Here is a 22,514-nt window from a genome sequence, read left to right as displayed (position 1 = left end):
GATATAATACAGAAGTCACAGTTGTTAACATGCATAAAAGTAAGTTCTTGTGTACTGCTGAAAGTGAATATAAAACAGGCGCTTACAAAAACATTCACCAAGAAATCTCAGATGGGCTGCTAGCCACTTGCCATAGCAACCTTCCTTGAATGGATGCTTTTCATTTTCTTCAACTAATATTCTCCTCAGTAATCAGCTAAGCTAGCTAGGAACTTCAAAGATTATTTCAGAACATATATAGGGGACACCACGCTGGAGAAAATCATAGCAAATGTATACATTAACTCTCTGACTTATTCTTTTGCTGATTGAGATTAAGAAAGCCATTAGAATATTTTGACTAAAAACTTACCTGAACAATTCCATTGACATGAAAACACATAACAAGTTCTGGAACATTACAGATCAAGTTGTCCAACCAATAATCAATTCCTGTTAGCACATTAATTCGCTTATTGTTATCCCTTAAAATAAAAAATGTTCTAATGTTATTTCAATAAAATCTTAGTTAGGACTCATTAAAAATATAGTGTTGATTCCAAATTAAATACTAGGTTAATACAATATAACCTTGTGAATATTAGCTATCATGACTAATAGGAAAATGAAAACATTTGCAACAGATATGAAATCAACAGTGGCTTTGAATAATGAGCATCTTTATAATTTTATTTCTATTATGTAGTGGAAACTTTTCAATTCAAGAAGCAATTTTAAGCTTGTCCTTTAAAACCAATTAATCAGAAGATCATATAAATTAAATAATTAATTCCAAGTGAAATACAGAGGCCAAAAATGAGAAATATACATATAAAACAGTTTGACCTATCAATATTTTACAAATTTTTTTTGCAAAATAGACAAACATAGATTAATTTTTTTCAGACTCCTCATCTATTGGAAATACTTAAACTTAGTTCATATTGAATAAGGAATTACTTTTTGATGTGACTTTTTAACAGCAAGTTATAAATAAAAACAAAAGGAGCATTTTCCAACAGCGAGCTATCTTATCTAATTCACTTTATTCACCTGAGACGCAAGCTGACAGCAGGGTATCTTCCTCCTCCAAATATAGGCATATTTGACCCTACCAACATGTGAATATCTTCAAATGTCCATAAGATGTTCCGAACAAAGTCATTTTTAAGACCCTTTAAATTTGAAGAACATGCCATGTATAAACATTTATTCTCTCTATTATAAAAAAGTAGCATAGCTTTACAGACTTTAAAAAAAAAGCAAGATGCACAAGACGCAAATAAAAGATAATACATGGTAGCTATTCTAGACTTTCACAATAAAAAAATCAAGATGGCAGATGCCACAAAACAAATGATTAAAATGATCCCTCCCCACCCTCAGCTACACTATAAATCAAACTGAGCAAGGGGGTTTTCCTCAGGTCAAATTCCACATAAAATCATACCTGACTGCTTTCCCCGTCACTGAACAAAGTAGTTAGGTTTTGTTCTTTGGGGGCTGAGGCCACATGCCCCACTACATATGAGGGTTCAAGAGGCACATTTCCCTGTGAAAAGCACAAGGGCATAAGTGATTCTACTGTTGAAATTATATAAACTCTGTTTTTAATAAAGTACCTATTTTGCATATTTTATAACCGATCTGTGAAGGCTTTATTCACCGAGCATACATATTTACTAGGTTCTTTTCAACTGATACCTTTCAACAGTCCATCATGAAAATGGTTTAGAAACATCTCCTTTTAAATCTTTGCAATTTCTTTGTTCATACGAGCAGTCTTATCCAGAAAAACATAATTCTACCAATTTCTGCATAAAATTCAAGCAAGATTACTTACACACTAGACTTCGATACAGGTACTTAAATGTTTTGCAATAATAAAATTATAAATGTTCCCAATGGATGACAAAATATTTGCTTGCATTTATATTACAAATATCCTTCAGTTTTATTAACTGTTTTTTCATTCCCAAATTTTTGAGCCCAATCATGGTAAAAGAAACACTGACTTCTTTTTAAGAGGAAACAAAAGAAATTACTGCTGGACTACACAGAAAACCTTTAAGAAAGTGAGTAAATGGGGAAAGGCTTTCTACCAGAGCATAGGCTTCTGGAAGTTAAATTGTTCATGAGCTACATAGAGAGGTCACAGATTTTTCCAGTCTTGCCAAAAAGCACTATAGACTGACGACACCTTTTCAGTAGTTCTACCATATATCTAAGTATCAGTTTATGACATATTGGCTACCCATGCAGTTATTATAAGCAAGTTAAAGCAAGAGAAAATGTTGAACAACATAGTGGTGCAAAAAGATCAAGAGGTAGACAAAGAAAAACATCCTGAATTTTGAAAGGACAAGTAGCCCATCCCGTCTGTGTCAGAGGCACTATGTAAAGCGTTTCTGAGTTGAAAGGATTAGCCAGTGACATCATTCTCAGTCAAAAGGAGTACTGATTTACCACCAGCTTATCAAATACTTAGGGGGGCAAGGTCTTGGCAACACAAGGATACCATAGAAAACTACTTAATAGCCAGCCATCAACACCCCAAGCAACAACTAAAAAGCCACACACAACCAAGCACCATATAAATGCTACACACAGAATAGCCCAAAACACACACTCTGCTAGAGAGAAGTTCTCTGAGGATGGGCTCTAGCACAAGTCCAAAAGCTTGGAAGACTAAACTTCTGGTTCCAGTGAGTGACCCAGATTGGATCCTGGAACATATATATTTGCCTTCATTCGTGAGTGACATCACTGTTGGCCAGGCATGTTTGTGTGAATTTCCTTCCATGTCCCTGTCAAACGTTGGAGCGAATAACGGCAGCTCAACCCACCAAGCAACAGCACACAGGTCTCAAACGCAGGCTTGCTAACCTCCAACCCAGCGTCCTAACCACATGAGCCACCACACTCCTAGCATAAGAATGTGGGAGAAACTCAAAGGCTCTAACACTTTTATGCAAGACTAGAAATGTGAAGGTGTTAAAAACATAAAGGGGCTAAATCAATTTTTTTAAAATAATATAGCCAGTAATGATAAGAGTTAATTAAATTTAGCTAAGTAGGTAGAAAGGGATGCAGTGACTCAGTGGGTTAGGACGCTGAGCTTGTCGATCAGATGGTTGGCAGTTTGGCGGGTCGAATCCCGAGTGCCGCGTAACAGAGTCAGCGCCTGTTACTCGTCCCAGCTTCTGCCAACCTAGCAGTTCGAAAGCACGTAAAAATGCAAGTAGAAAAATAGGGACCACTACGGTGAGAAGGTAACAGCGTTCCGTGTGCCTTTGGCGTCTAGTCATGCCAGCCACATGACCACGGAGACGTCCTCGGACAAGCGCTGGCTCTTCGGCTTTGAAACGGAGATGAGCACCGGCCTCTAGAGTTGGAAATGACTAGCACGCGTGTGCGGGGGAACCTTTACCTTTACCTTTTAAGTAGGTAGAATCTATAATGTCAATGAGGTTTGGCACATTTTTAAACAACATACAAAAATTGAATTACAGATTTTCCTTATTAACCAGATTATCTGAAGCAAAGTAATAACAATTAAAAACTGGCCTGACATAAATAAGGACATGAGGTATTATATAGGTTTTAAGCAATCTATTTTTCCAAATTTCTTCTCCATTCACTATTCAGAGCTTAAAACAGGGAAGAAAACCATAAATCTTTCTATCACACCAGAAAAAAAGTATCAGTATAATTTACGTATTTTTCTCAAACATACTCTCATTTATTTTTTGTATGACCAGTGAACTTCCAAATATTCACGTTATCCAAAGTACTTTATAATCTCTTCTGAATACAGCCAAAACACATCAAACAGCATAATCTGAAGTATGTTTAATAGTTTATTTAGGACTTCTACTCAAGCTCATGTACATAAATAATTTGGATATCCTAAGCACTCTCCACACCATGCTATCTAGTGAGCTCTTGTACACTCATTACAAGAAGTATTTTGCTCCCATCTACCTGTAAAAAAGGGCAAGAAGCTGCAATTTGTCCCTGCGGTTTAACAGTCACCAGACTAGACATTGGCAATGGGTGCTTTAAGAAACAACTTCTACTATTAAGATAGAAAGGACACAATATTTACCTGATTAGAAGCACTTGCATCTTCAGAAAGGGAGGAAGGCATTTCAAAAGGAGCTGGCCAAGAAACTCTGCTAGGTTCATCAGTTTCATCTTCTGCACTTTCTTCTTGATTTTGCTCTTTGGAACTAGGAACAGGTTGAGCAGCTTCATCACCATTGATGCTGTCAAGAAAGAAACTGAAAATGTTAATGAAATCATTTTCATAAAAATCCTACATTTTAATGTTATTTTTAAATAACATACAAATATTTGCAATATGACACAAAGATTTTTTTATAATGTATTTTTATCCCATAGCATGGTTTCAATAGAAGAGAATATAAGTATTACATTTCTCAATCGGCCACTTTTGTTTTTATCCACACAAAACTAAGGTTCCCAATATGGTATCTATATTTCAAGCAACTGTAACATAATAGATTTGTCTCTTTTAAATTTTATCATTATTTCTAAAAGGGAGTCTACCATACTTAAAAACTTAGCCTTAGTCTACAATGCCGTATTTCTTTACAAGGATAATCCTTAAGTCTATAAAAGTCTTTTCAGTTTAACACAGTGCCTAGCTACCAAGGCGCATATGCAGAAAGGATAATGGAAAAATATCATGGGTGTATTAGATAAGGGATGAGTAAATAGTACATGAATATACAGTAGGTTGCTCAGGTTTTGTTTTGACGCAGTTTGATGTGATATGCACTGTGTACGTGTGCTGTCTTTCTTGTGCAGATTATTCTATTTGCCATTTTTTGATAGCACCTATTTACTATCTATGAAACACTATTTTGGTATAATTTGTACAGGTCAATATGTATATTTCAGGATTCAACCCCCTTCTCTGCTTTGGACCCAGTTTCCTGAATAAGTTACCTGTCCCTGGATCTCATCATTTTGCTTTTGATAATTAGTATTAGACCAGAAAAGCCATACATTTTCACAGGCATGCAATTTGCTGCCATTCAACCATATGGATCCACCATTACAAAAGTATAGACCAGGGGTAGGCAACCTCGGCTCTTTTATGACTCATGGACTTGAAGTCCATGAGTCATAAAAGAGCCAAGGTTGCCTACCACTGGTATAGACTGTTAAGACAGTTTGTTAATTCAATTTCTTTAGATACTTAAGAAAAGAATATTAAATAGAAATTATCCATTTCTAATACTAATCTGGATTCAAAGTGCTACATGTTCATGGAAACTTTAATATTTCCTTGGCTAGCTATAAAAACTGCAGCTCTCCAAAGGAAGGGAACCTTTTGGAACGACTTTCCATGAGAAATGAAGGTCTATAAAATCTGGAGGGAAAATCAGCTTCTATTCACTCTTTTTTTCTCAGTCAATGTTCAGAAACAAAAGAGATCTATTTTTGCCTAAGCTTTGAAATGAAGATTTTTTTGCTTAGGATGTAGATACAGTGCAGGCTAAATACAAGGGAATTTTTTTAATAAAATTACAAAAACCAGAAAAAAAATACCAAAAGGTACCTGTAATATAAAAATTTGGAAAGTATAGCTTTGTGGTACCAATGTTCTTTGCTCTTCTTTTTTCGCTGCCACTTCTGATCTATTAATCTCTGATAGAATTCTTTCAGCCACGTCCAGTCTCCAGTCTACATGGCAAACAAAAATAAGAACTTAAAAAGATAAATAGCAATTATCTTATTAATGGTTAAAAAAAAGATAAAACAGGTTTCTTGACAACAGTATATAAAATACATACAGCCTGGTATTCAGGCAGTACATCTATTTTTGTAATATAGGTATGCTTGACTTAACATTTCACTTAGTGACCATTCAAAGTTACTGCACTGAAAAAAGTGACTTATGATCATTTTTCACACTTACAACCATGGTTACATGGTCAAAATTCAGACACTTGAAAACTGACTCATTTGACAGTTGCAGTGTCCTGGGGTCACATGATCACTTTTTGCAATCTTCTGAGAAGTAAAGTCAATGGGGAAGTCAGATTCATTAACAATCATGTTACTAACTTAATAACTGCAATTACTCATTTAAGTGTGGCAAGAAAAGTCATAAAATGGGGCAAAATTCACTTAACAACAGAAATTTGAGAATTACCTGTAAAAAATTAAAAATGAATGGTTTTCCATCTTTTCCCTTTTTTTTCTTTTTTTCTTTCTTTTTTGGTCTAATTTACAGCCCTGAAATTCGTATCTATTAAGAGAGCTGTTCATTTGATATTAAGAAGTGGCTCACTGAAATGTATGTATCCTTAGCCTATGAATTACCTCTTGAATTATACATTAGAAAGACTGGCCAATATGATTCTTAGGTAAAGCCTAATTTGTTGTTCAAAAATAGATAATGTATTTTATTTAGCAATTACCTACTTTAGTGTTTTCTTTTTTCTGCTTTGTCTTATTTTTTTTCTTAGCTGTATTAAAGCAATAGTGCCTCCAGCTGTTGAAGTAGTATATTATACCACATATTACCTACAAGTTGATCTTTTGAATTCTTTCAATTGTTTCATCAGACAAAATTCTAAAAAAAGGAAGATGTGTGCCTTTTATCAAAATGTATTGATAGATGTTGCACAGAATTGGCTGCAATAATCCTAACCCTAGAATTCTCCTGAGACCACAGATTGTTTCACCGTCCCAAGTCTCCTAGCAAGAATCCTAAGTGTTTCTGTTAATATCATTGAAGGATAAATAGCGACACTTGTCAACTAAATAAAATATTACAATAGAACTGTGACCACCTGCGATGATCTCATGAAGAGTTCTTGAATGTCTAAATCATCCAAAAGAAGCGTTCTCCCAATTCGATGTACTGCCATGCTGACATGTGATTTGCTGTAAGGTATCTTAAGAAGCTTTTTAATATTCTGCAGAATAAGTAAACACAATGTTTTTAAGGAATTAGGCAGAGCTGCAACTCAAAAGTTTCAATACAGATAAACTTGAGAGGAATAATAAAGAGAGAAATGAATTGGTTTTAGAGCAAATGACTGACATTTGTGAACACCATCAAAATTTTGAAAGGCTTTTCAATGAAATTTGAAAACGGTTCAGATATTCAGCAAAACGTCTGTGAATTCTGATTAAGGAAGTCATCCTATGGTTTGGTGTAACATTGAATTAGCACCTCACATTTCCTATAAACTTTAAAACATGAGTCAGAAATGTTGGTTTGAAAACAGTTCAGGAACTATGTTTTATACTAACTATAACTTAGGATAATGTTGTTCAAATTAACAAATTGTGGATATTTTTCTAATCCCAGCATTGCTGTAACTAAAAACTGGAATATTAAGCAGAGGAAAACTGAAAAGCTGTAAACCATGGCCTATTTAAATATTATGCTGTCAGATATTATGACTTGAGGAAATTCCTATGTAGAAGTAGTAGTGAGCTGGAAGTATAAACAGGAAAGTATTAACACACTTGGTACATATTTTGGCTTTCGTTTGTTATTCTCCTGCTTAATGTTCTAGCAGGAGTGCCACTGAAGTCCAGAGCTGTTTCTGAAATGTTAATTGCAGCTCTTCATGTGGCTTGAGCTCAGTGACTTGCATCTCTGTCCACTCTAAAACTGCATTTCTTTTTCACTCAGAAATTGCCCACTCCTTCTTTAGGAGCTAATAATCTAAATACATGTGTTAGGGGTCCCCGACACCTGGGCCATGGCCCACTACCAAGCCGTGGCCCATTCAGAACCAGGCCGTGGAAGCAGTGGGTGAGCGCTGTCGTGGAATAATTAACATTCCGACCAGAGGAGGCTGGACCGTGGTTCATTTGCATGGTGAATATCAAAGAAAGAAAATCCGAGGCATATTCTATTGTAAAACTTTTAATGAGAAAACAAAAGACCTAAACTGACTACATTCTCTCATCAGGCAGAAGGGAAAAGTAAGAAGTAACTGTGAGAAACTTTTTCTAGGCAGAAAAAGACAGACAGAAACGAGCTGCTGACAAAATTAAAACGGCAGTGACAAGCGCACGCAGCTCCATTTGTGTGAGCGGCGGGCATACGCCACTCACGCAGAAACATTCCCTCTCCCCACCCCCCAGTCCGCAAAGGCAGAAAGGCTGGGGACCACTGACATATATTATCTTGATCTGGCCTAATGAAAAATAAAGTCAAAATCTATTGCAAACTAAGGCTATAATTCCTGGTTTGGAAAAGGTGAAAACATGTCTTTGTGAAGACAGTGTGCTAAACTGCATAATCAGCAACTACTGTTTTTAGCCATCTCCAACTGGAGATGGAAATAGTACAAGTCATTAGCCTGGCATCTTTATATGCCTAACAGGATTTTAAAATGTGCTATTAAAAACACTACAAAAAATGAAATATGCAACATGAGAAAATACTGAGAACTCTCAAAGGTTTAAGGAATATTTTAATTTCAGGAATGGGACAAACCATAGCACTTCTATACAACTAGTGGTACTGCGGTCAGGAGGCGATATTTCTCCATCATAGCATCTGTGGAGCTATGAAGCAATCTCCTCTTAAGAGGTGAGACTTGCCTGAACATTGGCTACCTTCTAGAAGACTGATCTCTGCAAAGTTTTAGATCATCCTTTCCTCTGTAATACCTCATCTCCCCACTCAAAACAAAATATATACCAAAATATATACTACTGGATGTAGCAGAAGAAATTCCAAACTCTGAATGGGAAATTAATAAATTGCCCCATTTTAATTTGATTGGACCACTTCTCTGAATGGAAAGATACTGTCAGAGGTTCTTTTATATAACCACAGGTTAGTGGGCTCGAAAACTCCAGGACAGCCAACACAACCCCACCTAGCTTCTAGGCAACACACCCACAGTTCACTATATACTTTTCTCCTAGGCTACTACAACTTCTGCTCCTCCACTACTACTTCTCTTTTGAGCCCCATTGATCGAGAACAGTACTAGTAAATTTGCCTTAGGCTACTTTAAGGATTCTTTAGTTCCCCAAATAAACCCAAATCACCTTTCCTTTCACACCCACACAACTCCAACCTTACCACATTCTGCTGTCTCTCTGCTCAGCTTTTATAGCCCTACATTGCTAGGCTTGTTAGAGAGAGGTTCATTTTGCACATACCTTTGGATTCAACCCATGACATTTGAATTAGATTTTGTCAATTATCCTATTAAAAGACAACCCTATTTTTGTAAAATATGAATAACTCAATATTAAAAGCATTTAATGCTGATAAATAGTAGCAGAAATTGTTAGTGTGCACATGACTAAAGTCAGTATTGTTATATCAATATACCAACCAAAATTCACAATAAACACTAAAATAACCAATACAAATATATAATGTGGAATATAAATGTAATAAATATAATATATAAATGCAATATAAATGTAATAAAATAATTTTAGCACAAAGCTCTCCCCCTTTAAAGTAGTAAGATCAATTACATAGTTTAGCAAGTTTGTATTGTACGCTATACTATGTTACTTAAGAATATACATACCTCAGAATCAGATACAACATCCACATCGTTTCCAACTGAGTCGATAAAATCATATGCCATGCCAAAACTATTTTAAATAAAGATATGAAATTAATCAAGTCTTAGATTTATTTTTCAAAATCAATGCACCAACTTTTAACATTTCAGTTTTGTACCCCATCTTTTCATCACCAAGGCATTCAAAACAGCTAACAGACTTTTTAAAATTGAAACTACTTTAAAACCGGTATTAAAATCACCATAATCTAATTTAAAAAGTCTGGCTAAAAAGGGAATTATCCTTTTCTAAAACCAAAAAAGAATGAAGAACTGCCAAAGGATTGCATTCCATAGTACTTAATCGATACATAGCTTTTAAATGTAATCCAAATTATATGTATAAACAACATTATAAATCATTTAAATATCAGAAGTTTAGACCACTGCTTCCTCCTGACCTCTTGGCAGTAAGGGTGTGAAGGGTGATGCTAAGAAAACCCATCATTACCACTAATTCAGTTGTAAGCAAGAAAAAAGGGAACCACAATCTACCATCTGTATTATTGTTATTGATTTTTAGAGGAAGAGATCTCAGTCCTTTTCCTCAGAAAAATATTTCTTTTTTTAAAACTCTTTATTTATTGCCATTATTTTTCCTCAGAAAAACAAATATGTACAGGTAGTCATCGAATTACAACTGTAATTGAGTCCACAATTACATTTATAAAGCAGGCCACCATTTGACCAGACTCAATTTTAAGACTTTTGCAGAAATCGTTAAATGAACTCATTGTTTGCTATTGGTTGTTTTTTGCTAGAAACTGGAAGTAAAAGCTGGTTTTGGCAAAAACATTGTAAATCATGGTCATGTGATTGCATGTGCTGCAAATGGCTGTAAATATATGCCTGTGTTACTGAGCACCCAAAATGCGGTCATATAAACAACCGGTCTTAGAGCAAAGGCTACTTGCACTCATTCTCCCCAGCAAAATGTATTAACAATATTTAAAACATATTTTTGGGGTTATCAAAGAAAACGGAAGAAGAAAATTCAAATAAAAATGATTCAGATAGTTCTCAACTTATGATTACAATTGAGCTCCAAATTTCTGTTGCTAAGCAAGGCAGGTTATCCCAAAGGTGCTTTTTCACAAGGGAACTGGACTTTGTTTTTCTTTAAAGACATTTTTCTTTGAAGACGTTTTCACCTCTCATCCAAGAAGCTTCTTCAGCTCAAAGTGAAACGTCTTTAAAGAAAAACAAGGAAGTCCAGTTGCCTTGTGAAAAAGCACCCTTGGGATAACTATGACCTGGATGACTGAGGATCTCCTGATATTGAGCAAGGCAGGTGTTAAATGAGTTTTGTCCCATTTTGCAGCCTTTATTGGCACAATTGTTAAGCAAATCACTGCAGTTGCTAAGTGAATTATGTGGTTGTTAAGTGAATCTGGCTTCCCAATTTTTTCTTTGCTTGTTGGAAGCCAGCTAGGAAGGTTAAAATGGTAATCACATCACCCCGGGACAGTGCAACTATCATAAATACATGCCACTTGCCAAGTGCCCAAAGTCTGATCATGTGACCATTGGGGTGCTGCTATGGTCGCATGTGTGAAAACTGGTCATAAGTCACTTTTTTCAATAACTTCTGACACGAAATAAATAGTTGTAAGTCAAGGAATACTTATATATGCTCAGTTATTGTAATGAACACAGAGAAGAGAAGAGAGCTGATTAGAAATATATCATTCTGTACCATATCCTTGCACAGAATACAACTGTTCCTTTCTAATCCTATTCATTACTCTGTTTTATTCTGCACCAAAATAAGGTTGGATTCACATCAGAATCACATCAGAATTTGAGTAGGTAGATTTAAGTTTAATGAATAAAACAGCTAGAAAAAGCCATGGAAGATTACTTCAATATATGATTACTGTGGCAAGATGTACAGATGGAAAGATTTAATGCTCCCCATTATGGATGAATGGTTGATGAAGTTCACAGATTTTGCCAAAATAGATAAATTTTATTTATTTGTATCCAGCCTGTATTATTTTTACAAAAATAATACAGGATAATGCAGTTATTACAAAATAACTCAAGGCAACAAACATATCCAATATACCTTCCTCCTTCTATTTTTTCCACAACAATACTGTGAGGTTAATTGGGCTGAGGATGACAGGCCCAAAGTCACCCAGCTGGCTTTCATGACTAAAGCAGGACTAAAACCTACAATCTCCTGCATTCTAGTCTGTTGCCTTAACCACTACTAGACCAAACGGGTTTATCATAAATTGACTTTTTTGATTAGACCAGAAGTCCCCAACCTTTCCAACTTGGCAGCCCGGACCTGCTTTCGAACTGCTAGGTTGGCAGAAGCTGGGACGAGTAACAGGCGCTCACTCTGTTACGCGGCACTCGGGATTCGACCCGCCAAACTGCTGACCTTCTGATCGACAAGCTCAGCGTTCTAACCCACTGAGCCACCGCGTCCCTATATATATGTATATATATGTATATAAATATATAAATAGAATGTTGGTAGATATACTACATTTGGGCTGCAAAATGTAGCACAGTCATTAGATAACAGCACAGATATATAGTAGAGAAAAATATTTTCTATACCATCTAATGGTCATCTGAATTTTTAGGGAGCCCTAGGTATGCTCCTAAAAAGGGATGCGGTGGCTCAGTGGGTTAGGACGCTGAGCTTGTCGATCAGAAGGTTGGCAGTTTGGCGGGTCGAATCCCGAGTGCCGCGTAACAGAGTCAGCGCCTGTTACTCGTCCCAGCTTCTGCCAACCTAGCAGTTCAAAAGCACGTAAAAATGCAAGTAGAAAAATAGGGACCACTACGGTGGGAAGGTAACAGCGTTCTGTGCGCCTTTGGCATCTAGTCATGCCGGCCACATGACCACGGAGACGTCCTTGGACAAGCGCTGGCTCTTCGGCTTTGAAACGGAGATGAGCACCGGCCCCTAGAGTTGGAAACGACTAACACGCACGTGTGGGGGAACCTTTACCTTTAGGTATGCTCCTCCCAGAAACTGTAATTACCTCATAGAGGTTTCCTCACCCCTTTATCTCAAGGGTTCCTCCGCAGTGCCTCTATAATATTCTGGCCTAGTTCCCCACTGTTGCTTCTACAGTTTCCATCTTTTCTATTCAATTTTCATGTCAAATCACTATTTCATAAGATTAACTTTGGAATTAAAATTAATTAGTACTTAAACCAGCCATTTTATTGGGACTTTATTAAAAGCTCAATTATATGTCTTCGTTTTCTGCAACAGCTTTCCATTTGCTGAAAATGTCAATCTTCTAACATCATATGTATGTGTGTTTGAATGAACTGATGCAAAATTCTTTAGATCCTATATTTCACCTTCCACACAAATTTATCTATAATTTAGAACTCATTAGATGCCTTATAATAAACTTGAGAGTATTTTTTACTAAGACAGGGATAAAAAAGATTCTGAATATTTACCTTGAAAATGGTTTGCTTTTCTTGCTATTGCCAAGAATAGTTGCCCCTGCTGGTCCCAGTTTTGCACTTTCACGCAACCAGTTAGCAGGTGGAAGTTTTAGATCAGTCTTTTCTTGAAGACGGGAAAATGCTGCTTGTGGTGGTGCAGATGAATATTTTACCACAGCACTGCTCTTTATTTCATTGCCACCAAGCAACAGCACAGATCCCTAAATTATATTTAAAAAAATGAAAGAATTACAAAGTTCAACTGCACATACTCTGTACATGTATAGTTCACTCAATTGATCACATTCAAAAGTAATCATAAAAAAGAATAAGCAAAAATAACTACTCAGTTTTGATACGTCTATGGAGATTCCCAGTCATCCAGAGAGTCTGGTTGTCTCAAAGGTGCTTTTGCAAAAGCAAATATTTATTTTATTTATTTATTTTTATTTTAATTCCATTTATATCCCACCCTTCTTCTCCTTAAGTAACACCAGGCAGCTGGTGTTACTTAAGGAGGCATTAGCCCACTGCTCCACCAAGGCTCTTAAATGGACTTTCTTTGTTTTTCCTTGAAGATGTTTTGCTTCTCATCCAAGAAGCTTCTTCAATTTTTATATGTGACAACTAAAGCTATCAGTTTGGGTAACAGAGTTCATCTCTAGGGACACTGGGGAAATGAGGAAGACTTTCTGATCCTCCATACCACTTGAGGAATAGAAACATTTCTGCTGCCACAAAAGCAGGAAAACTAGCAAATGCTCTGAAGCTATTTTGATGCCCCTCTACAACCACAAGACAGTTGTGTCTAATAATAATAATAATAATAATAATATAATATAAAGTTGGAAGGGACCTTGGAGGTCATCTAGTCCAACCCCCTGCTCAGGCAGGAAACCCTATACCATTTCAGGCAAATGGCTGTCCAGTCTCTTCTTAAAAACCTCCAGTGTTGGAGCATTCACCACCTCTGGAGGCAGGTTGTTCCACTGGTTAATTGTTCTAACTGTCAGGAAGTTTCTCCTTAGTTCTAGGTTGCTTCTCTCCTTGACTAGTTTCCATCCGTTGCTTCTTGTCCTGCTTTCAGGTGCTTTGGGGAATAGCTTGGCTCCCTCTTCTTTGTGGCGGCCCCTGAGATATTGGAACACTGCTATCATGTCACCCCTCACCCTTCTCTTCATTAAACTACACATACCCAATTCCAGCAACCGTTCCCTATATGTTTTAGCCTCCAGCCCCCTAATCATCTTTGTTGCTCTTCTCTGTACCCTTTCTAGAGTCTCGACATCTTTTTTACATCGTGGTGACCAAAACTGGATGCAGTATTCCAGGTGTGGCCTTACCAAAGCATTGTAAAGTGGTATTAGTACTTCACGCGATCTATGTACCAGATATTGTACCAGATAATGCACCAGATATTTCTGCAGAATCCCAGGAATTCCATTTCACAAAGGACTCCGCTTGTCCTCCTCTCTAGTTAAGCAACTGGAAACCATAAACACCAGGGAAGTAACTAGCCAGAGGTTGTCCGCGAGGAGACCCAGAAAAAACGGACTTCTCTGCGTCAGTTAGGGGTTTGACTTCTGTCTGTCCCAACTTCACCCATTGGCAGGTCCTGCCACGTGAAAAGGAACTAAACGCTGCCTTGATTCACACGGGCCCCCAAGTCCAGGCGACTGCCACAGAAAGAAGGCAGCTGTGGGTTTCGCCTTTGGTTGGGCTCAAAGGACCCCTGGGAAGGCAGAGCAGAAGCACAGAGTCCTGGGACTCCCGGGAAGGAGTTAGCAGCTGCCGTGAAGCCGCGCTGAGATACCTGCTTCGGCTCTTCTTGCTCTCCTGTCAGCGCCACTTGCCCGGGTTCCGACGTCCCGGGGTAGCTTCTCTCGTTGGGGCAAACCCCAGCCCCCGTTCCCCAGAGGTCCCCCATTCGTTTCGCTCGGCTGGCGGCCGCGGAGAGAGCAGCAAGTTGCCACAGGAAGTTGAAAGCCCTCTCCGGCGGGAGGAGGTTCCTGCAATTTGGCAACCACCGGAAAGGACGCGAAGCCACCTCAGCCGTCCAGCAATTTCTCTTTCTTCGCTGGGTTTCTTTTTGGTTCCGTTCCTGGCCAGAGGAAAGCTCCCGCGCGCAGGCAAGATCTCGCGAGATCTCCTGCTGATCCGCGAGAGGGGAAAAGGAAGCGAGCGAGGCAAGCGAGGAGAAAAGCGCAGGGAAGGCGCGTTTCCCCCCCCCCCCTTCGCTGTGGGATCGTGGAAATGGTTCATTGCCATTATTAACTGTCGACTCGGGAGCACGTAGCCCGTAATAGTCAGAATAACGAGAGTTGGAAAGGACCTTTGAGGTCTTCTAGTCCAACCCCATTTCCATCTGTCCTGTTTGCCATTGTTCACTCCCTAGAGCAGGGGTCTTCAAACTTGGCCCTTTTATGACTTGTGGACTTCAACTCCCAGAATACCTCAGCCAGCTTTGCTGGCTGAGGAATTCTGGGAGTTGAAGTCCACAAGTCATAAAAGGGCCAAGTTTGAAGACCCCTGCCCTAGAGACTAAAACGGACAATGTGAAATTTGAGCGGGCCCCGAACAAGGAGTATATATCAGAGGTGGTGACCCTTTGAGAGCTGTATGCAACAAAATTTAATTTTGATGTATGCCGATTGGTGTACAGTCAAAGTGACAATAAAGTTATCGTCATCATCTTAGCAGGAAACCTATATATTTCAGGCAAATTTTTTATACCCCATCTGTATAGCAGCATTTAAGTATTTTGGAGAGTTATAGTTGAAAAAATGTTTTAGTTATCTTTCGCTTAATTGATATAATTAATGACGCTTACTTTCAATCCGATTTAAAACTCTTAATGTTTGTCCAATCGTACCAAAAAAACAAAAACGGTTTTGTTGCGGGAAACTCATTCCCAAAATATGTTTAGACTATCTCAGGCCAAAAGAATTTTCTGATCATAATACAAGGCAAAATTCTGTCTGCTGCTTGTATTATTGCAAAGTTATTTTTGTACAGCTGTTATATAATCTTTTAAACTAAACAAATTAATTAGAACAATAATTGTGAAGCACAAGAACACAATATCTTCCCCCCCTTCCCAATCTACCCGTGCTGCAAGTTCTCTCTCAAGACTTCAGTGCACTGTGAAATTAAGATCAGTTTGTTTTTGCAGCCCATAAAAGGTTTTACTATAATCTATGAAAACTTATCATAGCCTGGTGTATACATGGTACTAACCCATGGTAAGCTGTACAATAAAGCACAAGTGGTTGGATTTCATGCATGACTTGTTAGGCTGTGCTGGTTACTTCTAGTATTAATCTTATCTTTACTATGTTCCATAGAACCCTTTAACCATGGTCTACTTCAAGTCACCTTGAAACAGCAGCCACTTTAGGTCATCCTGAAGATTCATGTCATAGGTTTCCAGGGAGAGGGAAGAAGAATAAGATTGCCTATCAACCACTATTAACCAGATTGATTTAGCTTGTCATATAAACACACTAAGTCATAATGATTTTTAAATTAGTGGCCCAATTCACTTGTTATATTTGTAAATTATACAAGTTACCCTGGGTTATGATTATGAACAGATCCCAAAGATGCTTTTTCACGAGGCAACTCCATAGATGATTATGAACAGATGTTCATATCTTCAAAGTGTTTATACACTGCATACACCTAGCTGATGAATTGAGGTAACAATATGTTGGTTTTTAAAATAAGCCTCTAGATTAGAGATCCTGCTTATAAAAAATAGCCTGAGCATAGCAGGGTAAAACTGGGTTTTAATTTTGCTTGTGACATATTAAATAAAATGTGGAAAAATGAATAGTTACTGCCCAAGCCAGGAATGATATATATGTCACAGCTGTGACTAAAACTGTAATCTAGTTTATATCTTCTCTATTTTATTAAACAAGTATTTTGTAAAAGCCTTGACCAAAAGCCATAATGGGTGAGTAGAGATACACACAAACACAGATATGTGATCATGTTATATGGAAGTTTATGATTTGGAATATAAGAGAAATAAATAATATGAGAAAAATAGATTTATTGTGTTTTGATGGTGAGCAAAAAAGAGGATTATAATCTGAAAAAGTACACTGAGCCTATGCCATCCAGTTGATGAACACATGCAATTAAGATATATTAAGAGTGAAACAGCGACTATGTTTTTTCAATATGTTGAAGTCATATAGATTGTAGCTGGATAGAGTCACTGAAGCAGTAGGTGTAAGCTTAAATGGACTCCAGAAGATGATAGAGGACAGGAAGGCCTGGAGGAACGTTGTCCATAGGGTCACGATGGGTCGGACACGACTTTGCAGCTAACAACAACAAAAGTGGATTAGAAAGCAGAAACCAATAGGTAAAGGTAAAGGTTCCCCCGCACACGCGTGCTAGTCATTTCCGACTCTAGGGGCCGGTGCTCATCTCCGTTTCAAAGCCGAAGAGCCAGCGCTTGTCCGAGGACGTCTCCGTGGTCATGTGGCCGGCATGACTAGACGCCAAAGGCGCACGGAACGCTGTTACCTTCCCACCGTAGTGGTCCCTATTTTTCTACTTGCATTTTTACATGCTTTCGAACTGCTAGGTTGGCAGAAGCTGGGACGAGTAACAGGCGCTCACTCTGTTACGCGGCACTCGGGATTCGACCCGCCAAACTGCCGACCTTCTGATCGACAAGCTCAGCGTCCTAACCCACTGAGCCACCGCGTCCCTTAGAAACCAATAGAGTGATGCAAAAATAGTTGCAAATTACATGACAGTGATAATAAAGAAGAAGAGGTGAGTTTTGGGGGAAATTATGCAACATTCTAAATGAATGAGATTCAGGAGAAAAATATTTTGTTAAGTGATATAAAAGGCTAAATGGAGATAAGGTACAGAAAAAGGTATTTTCCATTTGGAGACAAGAATTAATGATAATGATGTCTAATGAATATCTGCTTAGAAAAATATAAGTTTCAAGTAAATGATTTAAGCAGTTTTAGGTATCCATACACATGGCAAGAAACAAATATAAATAAAAAATATCTAACTTGATTATGACAAAAGATTTAAAAATAGACAAGAGTACAAAAGTGGTTAGAAATTCAGAATCTCTATAAACTGATTTTAGATGCTATCAGGAGTTGAAACAATGTATGTAGAAAATGTGGAAAGAAACCACTGAATGTAAAATTACTCTAGGCACAGTTATATAAATCCATTATGACCTAGATAGATTAGTCTCAAAAAAGAATGATTGGAAATTGCTTAGAACAAAGTGAAAATGTTGCAGACTCCCACAAAATATGGGGTGTGCTAATGTGAAGCTTGAAAAGGATGCCTGGTGAAATCCTGAAGTGGAATACCCTATAAATGAAAACTTATTTTGTATATAATCATTGCTAGAAAACATGAGAGTAACATATTATATAAAGTATCCAGAAGAAAGAGTTTATTGCAGAGAAAGTAGTTAAAGAGAGCAAGTTATCAAGGCAGAATAAATGCCCAGCAATTTTGATGTAAATACAACATTAATTTGAAGTGGATGAAGAAAATTAAACAAATAGCTTCCAAAAGAATAAACAGGATTAAAAATAAAAGTGATGAAATTATTAAGGTTGAAATTGGAGGGAATGATGGAAAGAATATTTTAGCTGCTATATAGGAATGCTAGTGATATACTAAGAGTAGAATTGAACACGGATAAATATTAGTATCCAAGAAAAATAACAATGAAATACTGTGGAAATGGAAGTTTTTAAAAATGATGACATGATTAGGTAGAGAAAGAATGCAGAAGGAACATTAGAAATACGTAAAAACAGTATTGATGTCTGATGATTGGAATTATGTTATTCTCCTATACAAAGGGAAAGGAAGGAATAGTGAATATATAAACTTCAGGGGAATTCTTTTGTTCAGTGTTCCTGGGAAGATAGTTTGGGAAAATTTAGATTGAATGAAAATGAGTACAATTTGAGAGCACAGTATAGCATTTTTGCCAGACAGCAATCTGCAAATTACAATAAAGTCAATAGATATAACCCCTGAAATGTTTTGCATAAATATGGAGCTATTTGCCAAATAAAGGCATATATTTGGAAATAAGCTACATGTGAAATAAATAGAATGTATAGTGAATGATTTAGCACTGACCAAGAAGGAAGATAATGCTATATGATTTTCCCTTGGTTAATTAATTTAGAAACATATTAGGAATGCTTATGATATTAGAGGTGCATTGCTTTAGACATCAATACAGAAGTACTTTCTGTATTGCATAAAGAAGTAGACAATGCTTTATTGGTGATTGACAGTGTAATGATCTCTCTCTCTCTCTCTGTCTCTGTCTCTGTCTCTCTCTCTCTCTCTCTCTCTCTCTCTCTCTCTCCAAGGTAGTTGCATCTTACAGAGAAAATTATTGCTATAGGGATATTAAAAATGTGTGTATGTGGTAAAACAAGAACAGGTAGATTAAGAACATATGGGTACTGAATGAATATGGAGTTCAATACAAAACTGAATTACAACCATGAAATATAAGCAATATACTTGATAAAATTTGGTCACAGATAGCGAATGAAGGTTGACCTGTGGAAAAATATATATGAAGGAAGAGTAAATTCATCAACAAGAAGACCAAAGTATTCATGACAGGAATTGATGAGATCCTCAAATCACAGAAGTTAAAATTTTAAAGAGAAAAGGAAAATATCAGCAGTGTATAGCTGTGGTGGAACAAGGCTCATTTGCAGGAATATAATATTATGAGGTGATATTGTTAATGGTGCTGAGATAAACTAGTTTAATTATATTTCCTTTTATTTTGCTTATCTCAATCCCATAATTCCTGTTCATTTTTTTTACTTTTTTATGCTCTAAATAAGTCTTTACTGCAAAAGGAAATAGTATCTTGTGAGCAGACATGTGTAGCAGCAAATTATAACATACCCAGCTGAATTCTGTTACCGTGTGCTTATTTTGAATTTTTAATTCAGCTTTTATCTTTCTTTTCTGTTTACCTGAAAACTCTGCAAAAAGAAAATACTGTACACAATCATGATAAATATTAATATTAACATGTAAGATTTGCCAAACAAATATGTCCTATGACAGTGGTGGCGAACCTATGGCACATGTGCCAGAGGCGGCACTCGGAGCCCTCTCTGTTGGCACACGTGCCGCTGCCACCAGCAGCAGATTCATCAGGCTGATCCACCCAGCACAAAGGAGGCAAAGTAGCCGACTAGCAAGCTCGACTAGAGGTGGTAGAGCAGAGGTCACCAACCATTGTGGATTGGCAGACTGGAAGAAAGGGGAGGGGAAAGCATTTTATATTTACACGTGCTGCAGATGGGGCGGGGCTAGTGCCTGCGTGATACTCCTTAGTCCTGCCCCATTCTTGCATGGTGCAGCGCCTTGTATGTGGACCTCATGGCGCACCGGCGGCCGTTTTTACGCCTTGCAGCACGGTGGCTTATTTTTGCACTTCTGGTTTTTGTGTGCCAGAGACGGCACTCATAGGGGCCTCCCTGCCACCCCCCAAGGGGACAACATGCTGATGCACCCCTGGCACTTTGCGATAAATAAGTGGGTTTTGGGTTGCGGTTTGGGCACTCGGTCTCAAAAAGGTTCGCCATCACTGTCCTATGATCTTTGAAAAGCAGAAAGAGCAAGGGTCAAAGTCAAATCTTGGAATATTTTCTTGGCCTAGAATTAAGTTGGAGAAAGTTCTTTACCATATGCCAGTTCAGTAAGTTTCTGGAAGAGGAAAAATCTTTTAAAAAATCACTATGGCAGGACTTAAGTTCAGAACAGGCAATTGATCTTATTTGTAGGCTCTAAGATGGGTTCCCAACCTCTGGTCCATGAACTGGCGCTGTTCTGTGGCATGCCAGAAACCAGGCAATGCAAATAAATGAAGCCCCATCCGCAGGATACAGGCAACACACAAAACCACGGTCCCTCCGGTCTACAGAAAAATCTCTGTCCATGGAACTGGTCCCTGGTGCCCAAAAAGTTGGGGGCCTCTGTTCTAAGACTTTTAGGGCTTTAAAGTTTAACATCATCTTAAACCACATCGAGTTATTTTATGACCCCTGGACCATATCTAGTCCTTTGGCTGTCCCTGTCTGGCCCTCATGAGGTCGATCAGAAATTAGAAATCAAATATAAATAAATATATGCCATGCACGTAATATAAATTCATTGCTTTTATTTGGAAAGCAACTATTTTTTTCCACTTTACTTATGAATATGTGTATGCGTCTATGCATCTTCACAATCCTATTGATTTGGCCCTCAACAACAGTCCCAGTTCCTTATGTGACCTCGTGGAAAAATTAATCGCCCACCCCTGTCTTATGATGAAGTTTCAGTAACATATTTCCTTCTTCCCTTGCAGTGTTTCTAACCACTGTGACAGCCATTTTAGATAATTTTTTCCATGGCAACTATATTATGAGAGCCTATTAAATGCTGTTAAGTTTTTCAGGGGTACCCTTTGAACCAAGAGTTTGGAGCACGGACTCTGCCATTTTTTTAGAGACTTCTTTAACTGGTTGTTTTTGTAAAAATAAAAAAAATCTTATCTTGCGTTATTCACAGAATGTCTCATTACCTCCAGTATGAATATAAAGTAATTGGGCAAGAAGAAATCACAGCAGGGAATTATAAAGCAATCTAGGATAATGTATTTTTCTAAACAGTTATTTTATAAGATTATGTTTTATACACTGTAAAAAATACACTAAAATTATGAAGTTGATTTTAAGTATGACATTGGATTTGTGGAAAAATTGACTTCAAAATGAGATCAAAAGCTTTGAAATAGGAAATGAAGTACAAACAGACTGCCAGTTTGCTTATTTAACATGGACCACTATTGATTTTTAAAAGATTGCTACAGAACTACCGTAAATGCTAATAGAACCCACATTTCATATAAATGTTTCTCAATATCTAGAATGACAATGAAAGGTAATCCTCGGCTTAAGACCACAATTTAGTCCAAAATTTCTGTTGCTAAAGTTGTTAAGTGTATCACAGCAGCTGTTAAGTAACACGGTTGTTAAGTGAATCTGGCTTCCCCATTGACTTTGCTTGTCAGTTTCGCAAAAGTGATCACATGACCCTGGGGCACTGCAATACTAAATGAGTCAGTTGCCAAACATCTGAATTTTGATCGTGTAATCATGGGGATGCTGCAATGGTTGTAAGTGTGGAAAGCAATGTCACTTTTTTAATGGTGGTGTAGCTTCAAACAGTCACTAAACAAACTGTTGTAAGTTGAGATCTACCTGTATTTGAGCTGATAAATGAGCATATGAACATTGGTCATCCCTTTCCACCTTTTTACTTCCACTCATTCCTTTGCAGTATGAATCCTAATTTATATCAGCTTTCTCCCAAATGGTCAGAGTAAGAAAGTACCATTCAACTGTGTCTTTTCCGTGTTGGCATCTTCTAAAAATGTTTTACGGCTCATGCTGTTTATTGTATTTATTTATTAAGAAAATG

General features: G+C 37.5%; 1 protein-coding gene across 4 annotated transcripts in view; it reads right to left on the bottom strand.

The window, feature by feature from the left end:
- The window catches only part of EDRF1 (erythroid differentiation regulatory factor 1), a 53,575-nt gene extending 38,556 nt beyond the window's left edge, over window positions 1-15,019 (bottom strand). For 2 of the 4 annotated variants that reach the window (XM_083364100.1, XM_083364101.1), the window contains exons 1-9: window positions 14,812-15,019; window positions 13,011-13,219; window positions 9,537-9,603; window positions 6,810-6,935; window positions 5,570-5,694; window positions 4,088-4,247; window positions 1,430-1,531; window positions 1,033-1,154; window positions 353-464 (exon numbers count right to left, since the gene is read on the bottom strand). In XM_083364100.1, coding sequence (XP_083220226.1) covers window positions 353-464; window positions 1,033-1,154; window positions 1,430-1,531; window positions 4,088-4,247; window positions 5,570-5,694; window positions 6,810-6,935; window positions 9,537-9,603; window positions 13,011-13,219; window positions 14,812-14,925 — 1,137 coding nt within the window. In that variant the 5' untranslated portion in view covers window positions 14,926-15,019. The remainder of the gene's footprint in view (window positions 1-352; window positions 465-1,032; window positions 1,155-1,429; window positions 1,532-4,087; window positions 4,248-5,569; window positions 5,695-6,809; window positions 6,936-9,536; window positions 9,604-13,010; window positions 13,220-14,811) is intronic. The other 2 variants (XM_083364102.1, XM_083364103.1) reach the window with 1 other exon arrangement.
- Between the last annotated feature and the right edge of the window lie 7,495 nt (window positions 15,020-22,514).

This window comes from Vipera ursinii, assembly GCF_947247035.1.
Source record: "Vipera ursinii genome assembly, chromosome: 5".
Taxonomy (NCBI): Eukaryota; Metazoa; Chordata; class Lepidosauria; order Squamata; family Viperidae; genus Vipera; species Vipera ursinii.
The sequence above is the reverse complement of the archived record's forward strand: the minus strand, read 5'-3'. Positions and strand labels throughout refer to the sequence as shown.